This window comes from Telopea speciosissima, chromosome 5, assembly GCF_018873765.1.
Source record: "Telopea speciosissima isolate NSW1024214 ecotype Mountain lineage chromosome 5, Tspe_v1, whole genome shotgun sequence".
In the NCBI taxonomy this organism is placed as follows: domain Eukaryota; kingdom Viridiplantae; phylum Streptophyta; class Magnoliopsida; order Proteales; family Proteaceae; genus Telopea; species Telopea speciosissima.
The window spans coordinates 22,421,098-22,429,593 of NC_057920.1; the positions used below are offsets into that span (position 1 = coordinate 22,421,098).

Below are 8,496 nucleotides of genomic sequence, written 5' to 3' on the forward strand. Positions count from 1 at the left end.
ATTTATGCTGTGTCAGCTTGTTGGTGATTCAATAGATCAGATTTGCCTTTTTATTATTGTGTATGAAGATGTTCCATCTGGAAAATTTCAGTAAAGCGCAAGAAGAACAAGAGAACCGGTAAGCAGGAAGCCGAAAATCTCATGGATACAATAATTAATTTACAGAAGATCTCATAAGGGATATTTGAAATTTCTATCCGTGTGAGATAATCAGATAAGAATAACTTTGCCGATTATCAGTGAAAATGACATGGCTAGGCCCATACAAAGTTACGAATAGGAACAGCAGACCTAATTAATTACTTAAATATTAAATAGCAACAAAGAAATGAAGTACACCCCCTACGGATCAGAACTAAATCAGCAAATAGAAAATTGAAAATAAACTCACAGCTTCTTTTATGAACACACAAGATGCTGCACCCTTCCATTTAGGGTCGTTATTAGGGAAGATTTGCCCGATATCCGGAAGCCCCAAGGCACTGTTGGACAAGTGTGTGTCCATCAAACCCGGTTCAGTCCGGTTCAATCCGGTTCACCTTTGTATTGAACATTTATACATTTTAGTTTAATATTGTCACATGCGATATAAACTTTTTGAGCGTTATGTGTCCGTAAGTTATACTTAAAATGGTAGTCACGACTAGGGTTTGGGCTAGGCACCTTTATCATATGGTCGTCGCATTGGGTATGCCTAGACATGTGATGTCAAGGTACGAATGCGAGTGCTCACATGTTTGATGTGTGCATTGGAGAAGAATCTACTTTGTTGATTCCCTCATGTATTACTGCCAGATGTAGGAAGGGATAGACATGTGTCACCGACACCCTGTACCTGAGGGAACCCTGTCACTACAAAGTGTGATCGTATTCTTTGGTTCATCAATGATTGAGACTCAAGCGAGTCAAAGCTGGTGTTCTGGGAATGCGTGAACACTTTGTGAGTGAAGGAGTTATCCAACACGGTCACCACTGCCCGATTGGGGAACACCAAGATAGAGACTGTCTGTGCATGGTCGGATCAGAATCTGGATCCAATACCGTTTTGGAAATGGTTTTGCAAAATTTATTTTACATAAAATGATACATTATTTATAGCTATTTCAAATAAAGTGTTTTATCGAGTTTTGCGGGACCCGATCGGATGCACAGACGCTCTTATATGGACATGTACTATGGATTGGGGTTTGGCAGTACATGTGTACATGCCCTAGATTCCATAATGATGGTGTTGATTAGTGGGGGGGTTGTATATGATAAATTGTTATCATATAGGGAGTTATTTAGAATTTGCTAATTTAATTGGCTCTTTATTTAATTAATGGATTTGGTGCTAATTGTAATTATCCATTAATGATTAAATAAAGAATCTAATTGATACTTTCCCTCTTAGATTCTGCTTCTTCACTTGTGTAGCACTTTGAGTTTAAACAGAACTGCCAGACTGAGAGAGAGAGAGTCAGACTCTCACTAGGGCTCTATTAAATCTATCTAGGATCCAATTAAACCCTATTATTATAAATAGGAGACCATAAAACGCAGAAGAGAGTAGCTCTCCACGTTTTTGGAGCCCAGACACTCTCCCTCCTACGTTTTTGGTTTCTCTCTCTCCCTCTTGTGATCTCTCTTCTTCTTCTTGCTTCTCTCACCTGTGTTTGAGAGTTAGGGTTTGTGAAACCCTAGATCTGTGCTGAGGAGGTTGAGGGCATCTGGGACTGGCGTGTAGAACCTTGGTAGCACCATTGGAGGTTCAGATCTGTTTGCTTGGAGCGCCCGCTGGAGGAAGAACCACTGTCTATGGGAGGAGCAACACTTGAGGCTCACCAGGTTAGCAGTTCTTTATTCATTCCTTTTGTTCATTGATTATTAATATTTATGGGACGCGAAAGAAACTCGAATCGACCTTTTCCACTGCGCATTCGAGTTAGGGATGGATCCCCCTTGCCATATGATGGATTAGGGATGAGTTTCTTCATCCCTACTGTGATAATAAATTTTATGGGACACATGAGGGAAGGAGAAACCCTAACAAGGATGCACCAGGGTTCCCATGGGCGACCATGGGAAGCCCTAAAAATTAAAATGGGGCACCCATGGGACACCATGGGCTAACCCAGGGCGTTCAAAACCCTAAGGATAAATATCTTGGTCTCCCTAGGGAACCATGGTTTGATCCCTGGACCGTTGTTTGGCCAACAGGCACCTAAAATTGCATCGACCACGCAGTGAAGCAACACATCACCTGCAACAACAACAACAACAACACAACCAATGAGAAAATAATTCAACACCAAAATTCCCACAAATAAAAGCCCTAATTAACCAAATTCTTCGACTGTAACCCTCAAATTACTATCGGAATGAGCTTCACAGCCTCTCTCATAGGGGATATTGATTCCTCCAATGATCAGTGGGTACCCAGGCTCCAGTCTATGGTCAGCTCCGGCAGCTTGGTTCGACTTTGCGATTCATCAAAATCCAGCCTAGTTTGAAGAAGAAAAAAGCACATAGAAAGAATGAGGAGGCAGCAGTGGTGGCTGGTGGTGCTGGTGGAAGAAGAAGAGGAGGAAGAAACACAGAGATGAAGAGGAGAAAAAGTGGTTTTGGGGGAAAAAGATGAAAGATGGGTCATTGAAATGGAAAAGGGTAAACTTGAAATTAAATTGTATTAAGGGTAATTTTGGGTTTTAGAAAATTTGGACATGCCCAAGTCATCACTTAATGACATTTTTTAACAGTTAAGGTACGATTGATAGAATCTTTAAAAAGTAGAGGAGTACATTATCATTTTTCAAAACTTGGGGATTTGATTGATATTAAGGAAACTTAGAGGGGAGGGGGATGATATTTCCCCAAAAGTGTTAGAAATCTGTAACAAAAAAGGAGAGGACAGAAAGATGGCCTGAGTCGAACGAAATCGTTCTGTCCTTAAGACAGTATTTGCACCCTCTTAATCCTACAAAGGGTTGCAGCAAACCTGCCTCCCAAGATAAATCAGGCGGACTGTTACTGGTTACAGAGATAGTAACACTGTGAAGCTATCAGAGATTTTTTGATATGTGGGCTGAGAGAATTCGTGGCCCATTTATAGGCCCACAAGGCCTGTTCGGATGGGTCACACCCATTGGCTCATATGGCTTGACCTGATAGGTCATGACTATTGGGTTGGGCTCCCTTAGCTGTTCGTGTAGGCTGCAACTCTTGGGGTCAATGTTAAACCAAGGGTTGCACTCCCTCTTTGATCAGCCACCGATCCAACGGTCGGATCGACCCTAAGCACCCTTTGTTCAGACACCGTCGATCCTAAAAAGATTAAGGTGACATACTACGACGTGCAAAGTGTGCCATCAAAGCGCCACATTGCACCTCACGCACGTATACGCACACGCACACGCATACGGGCTCGAACGGTTATCGTCCTCGCTCGCAAGTGCACCGTACAATCTCTTCTAGCATTACATGTGATAATAATAACTACTAACTACTAACACATATAAACCCAATGAGCTTTCCTTTCATAGCCGATGTGGGACTAAAAGTCCACATCAATATTTTAAAAAATTCCAACAATTTCTCCCAATTTTTTAAAATAATTGAGCCTCAAACAATAAACTCTCTATACTTCTAAATCATACTTATATAAAGGTGTCTTTCGACTTGAACCTTTATGTTGTCAAAATACATTAGTACTTGTCAAAAACGAAGTAGCCTTAGCCTTGAACTTAGAATTTTATAGCGACAAATCTAATATACTAGACATATGACTTACTTGAACATAGTTTCAATAACACCCACACATTTATGGCCTTGTGCTCTCATCTTAGATTTTCATAAGTGCCTTATAGACAAGCTTTGAATCTCGCAAAAGCGGCCCCATTTCCTACACTTATATAGGTGAATTTAATAAAATGCAATTGTATGACTTACATTTCATATAAGGCATAGACTCATTGAAGGATTGATCCTACCTTTTGTCGGTTTCTCCATACAAACATGCACTACCTTGAGATGTCAAGAGGTCTTATCTCTACTAGTTGAGTGCATAACCAGTTATTACTGCAAGTGTTTTTCCATTTAACTAGTTGACTAGATGTTGGTCTAGTGTCTAGTTGGTTTCCACTTGCAGGTTACCTCTCATTTAAAAGCTTTAAACCCATCTTCCTGGAAGTCTTTCATACCACATCCCTACTCAGGCCTTTTGTAAAGGGATCAGCCAAATTTTCCTTTGACTTTACATAAATAATAGTCACAACTCCTTTGATGAGTTGTTCTCTTACATAGCTATATCTTAAACTGATATACATTGACTTTCTATTGTAGACTTTATTATAAGCCATTGATAATGTTGCTTCAGTATCACAAGATATTGATATAACAGGCATTGGCTTAGGCCACAGAGGAATCTCTGTTAAGAGGTCCCTAAGCCATTCTGCTTCCTTTACTGTCATTGCTAAAGTGATAAATTCAGACTCCATAGTGGAGTGTGAAACTACAGTCTGTTTCTTGGATCCCCAACAAATTGATCCTCCACCCAAGGTAAATATCCAACCACTTGTGAACTTTGATTCATCAGATCTTATGATCTAATTAGCATATGTGTATCCTTCTAGTACTGCGGGAAAATCCTTATAACTTAATGCATAATTCATTGTGCCCTTTAAGTACTTAAGTACTCTAGAAACTGCATTCCAATGAATTTGTCCAGGGTTATGAGTAAACCTACTCCAAACACCAACTGCAAAAGCTATATCAGGATGAGTGCACTCATGGTATACATTAAGCTGCCAATAATACTAGCGTATTCCAATTGAGATATACAATTCCCTTCATTAGAAGTTAATCAGAATGATCATATAGGGTAGCAACTGGTTTACAGTCCTCATGATTGAATTTCTTTAATATTTTCTTTATGTAATGAGACTGTATTAAAAAAATACAATCAGAAGATCTAACAATTTTGATTCCCAAAATTACATTTGCTTCACCTATATCTTTCATATCAAAACACGAAGATAGGAAAGCCTTTGTCTCCAAAACAGTGCTTGTATTAGTATCAAAGATTAACATATCATCATTCTTGAATTTAGAATAAATACATTTATTAGATTCATTTATTCTAAATCCATTTGCTATAACTTTTTGGTCAAATTTATCATGCCATTGCTTAGGAGTTTGTTTTAGACCATATAAAGATTTAACTAGTTTACAAACCTTACTTTCCTTGCCTTTCAAAATAAACCCTTCAGGTTGTTCCATGTAAACTTCTTCTTCTAAATCTCCATTTAAAAAAGCAGTTTTAACATCCATTTGGTGTATAACAAGTTTATTAATCAATGCTAAAGCAATTAACAATCTAATTGTACTAATTCTAGCAACTGGAGCATATGTATTGAAATAATCAATACCTTCTTTTTGCTTAAAGCCCTTAGCTACAAGCCTAGCTTTAAACTTATCAATGGTTCCATCAGCTTTAAGCTTTCCCTTAAAAATCCACTTACAACCAATAGGTTTAAATCCATGAGGTAAATCTGTTAAAACGCATGTTTTATTATCCATGAGAGAATCCATTTCATCAATTATAGCTTCTTGCAAAAAAGTAGAATCTTGAGAATTCATGGCTTTTTGAAAAGTCAATGGATCATGTTCAACATTATACACACAAGAATATGTAACTTCATTTCTGTTTCCTTCTACCAAGAATTGATAGAAATCTAGACCAAAAGATTTTTCCACTCTAACTCTTTTACTTCTTCTAAGTTCAACACTCTCATTATTCTCAGAATTTGATTGAACAATATCTTGATCCTCCTTGTTTGTATTTTCATTCTTTCGTTTCCTAGAGAATGAATCCTCAAAGAATTCAGCATCTCTAGATTTCAAAATTGTATTTTGGCTAACGGTCTCTGTAGATTCCATCATTAGAAATCTATAGGCCTTGCTATGTTGGGCATAGCCAATGAAAATACATTCAATTGCCTTTTCACCTAATTTAGATCTTTTAGGATCAGTTAATCTTATCAATACTCTACATCCCCATACTTTGAAATATCCAAGAGAAACTTTTCTCTTCATCCAATATTCATAGGGAGTGATATTAGTCTTTTTATAGGGTATACGGTTAAGTATATGACAAGCAGTCATTAATGCTTCCGTTAATAAATTCTTTGGTAAGTCAGAAGTAAGTAAAAGTGTATTCACCATTTCTGTTAGAGTCCTATTTTTTCTTTCTGCTACTCCATTCTGTTGAGGACTATAGGGTGCCGTTGTTTGATGGATAATTCCATAAACTTCACAAAAATCAACAGTGGAGAAGTATTCCCTTCCCCTATCAGTTCGTAAGATTTTAATCTTGCGATCCAATTGGTTTTCCACTTCGACTTTGTAGATTTTGAATTTCTCCAAAGCCTCATCTTTAGTCCTTAATAGATATACATATATGTATTTTGAACAGTCATCTATAAATGTGATAAAATATCTTTTACCACATCTGGTTAGAATACCTTCTAACTCACACAAATCAGAATGTACTAATTCTAAGAGGTGTGTATTCCTTTATACTTTCTTAAAAGATTTTCTAGCAATTTTAGACTTGATGCATATAAAACATTTGTCATGACTAGAAGATGTGCATTCTTGTAATAAACCTAATTTAACCATATTTCTCATGCACTTATAATTAACATGCCCAAGTCTAGAATGCCATGTATTAAAAGTAGAAACAATGTAAGCAGAAGATGAATTTTCATTAATCATATTAAATTTATACATCCCATTTGATGCGTATCCTTTCCCAACATAAACTCCCCCTTTGGACACTATGATGTTCCTTGACTCAAACAGGATTTTAAATCCATGTTTGTCAAGCAAGCTTACAGACATTAAGTTTTTCCTAATATCAGGAACATAAAGTATATCATTCAAAGTAACCTTTTTCCCAGATGTGAGATTTAGAACCACTGTGCCTTTATCTATGACCTTAGCAGTTTGAAGAATTTTTCATTAAGAGATCTTATCCATTTGCTATGTTTGGTTGCACCGGAATCGATCCACCATTCCTCATCATCACCCACTGCATATACCTCAGATATCATAGCAGCCTAGTCATCATTGTCAACCATGTTGGCTTGGTCCTTTTGTTGCTTCTCCTTGATATAAAATCTACACTGTTTCTTGAAATGATCGACTTTTTCGCATTTTCAGCAAGTCGCTTTGGGGTTAATAAATGTACCCTTCTTCTTCTCAGAAACAGTGCCTTTCCCATCATATATACTTTCTCTTCTTGCCCTTAGAAGATGCATTTTCTATGACATGAGTCTTTGGAGATTTTTCCTCTAATTCAAGTTTATCCAGTTTGCAAGAATTTTCTTCAACTTGGATATACTTAATCATACATAGTCATTAAATCCTTCTTCTGTTTCAACTCTTTTCGACAATCTTTCCAAGCAACAGGTAACTTTGAAACAATAGATGACACTTGGAAAGATTCGTCAAGAGAATGGCCCTCAGAGATGATTTGATTCATGAGACCTTGCAACTCATAGGTTTGTGAAATAATAGACTTATCTCCTACCATCCTATAATCAAACAACTTACTTATAAGAAACTTCTTGTTGCCAGCATCCTTAATTTTGTAGTTTTTGTCGAGATCCTCCCATAGTTCTCTCGACGTGCTGTCTGCAAATTTGGGCCCATACACATCATAAAGTGTGTTTGATGACCCATTGAGGATGTAGCCCTTGCACATGAAGTCGTCTTGCTCCCACTTCTGGCGCTGCAATGGTGTTTGTCAGTGTCGGTGCAACTGGCTTCTCTTCGTTTAAGACATGAGCAAGTTTCAAAGCAGTGAGGAAGAAATACATCTTCCCTTTCCAACGTTTGAAAAATGACCCATCAAACTTCTCAAGTTTGCTTATCTCGTTCCCAGGTATCTTCATGATTGCAGTCTCCTCCATTGAACAAATACTGTCTTAAGATTGTTAGAAATCTGTAACAAAAAAGGAGAGGACAGAAAGATGGCCTGAGTCGAACGAAATCGTTCTGTCCTTAAGACAGTATTTGCACCCTCCTAATCCTGCAAAGGGTTGCAGCAAACCTGCCTCCCAAGATAAATCAGGCGGATTGTTACTGGTTGTAGAGATAGTAACACTGTGAAGCTATTAGAGATCTTTTGATATGTGGACTGAGAGAATTCGTGGCCCATTTATAGGCCCACAAGGCCTGTTCAGATGGGTCACACCCATTGGCTCATATGGCTTGACCTGATAGGTCATGACTATTGGGTTGGGCCCTTGGCTGTTCGTGTGGGCTGCAACTCTTGGGGTCAATGTTAAACCAAGGGTTGCACTCTCTCTTTGATCAGTCACCGATCCAACGGTCGGATTGACCCTAAGCACCCTTTGATCAGACACCGTCGATTCCGAAAAGATTAAGGCGACATACTGTGACGATGCGCACGTGCGAAGTGCAAAGTGCAAAGTGCGCCATCAAAGCGCCACA

The 8,496-nt window shown here is 38.2% G+C and overlaps 1 protein-coding gene across 1 annotated transcript; it reads right to left on the bottom strand.

Moving 5' to 3' along the window:
• Positions 1-355: 355 nt before the first annotated feature.
• On the bottom strand, positions 356-7,952 carry LOC122662870 (bifunctional enzyme IspD/IspF-like). The gene is made up of 5 exons (XM_043858576.1): positions 7,743-7,952; positions 4,975-5,076; positions 2,354-2,459; positions 2,194-2,242; positions 356-482 (listed from the first exon to the last, which is right to left on the bottom strand). Exons 1-5 carry the CDS (start codon positions 7,950-7,952, stop codon positions 356-358), a joined length of 594 nt encoding a protein of 197 aa, XP_043714511.1.
• Between the last annotated feature and the right edge of the window lie 544 nt (positions 7,953-8,496).

Excerpts from the sequence above, each read along its gene's own strand:
- LOC122662870 (XM_043858576.1), bottom strand. The coding sequence starts at position 7,952 with ATGGAGGAGACTGCAATCATGAAGATACCTGGGAACGAGATAAGCAAA. Across the intron at positions 2,460-4,974 it reads AAGATATAGGTGAAGCAAAT|TCGAACCAAGCTGCCGGAGC; the intron begins GTAATTTTGGGA and ends TGAATCGCAAAG. Across the intron at positions 2,243-2,353 it reads CTGTGAAGCTCATTCCGATA|GTGATGTGTTGCTTCACTGC; the intron begins GTAATTTGAGGG and ends TTGTTGTTGCAG.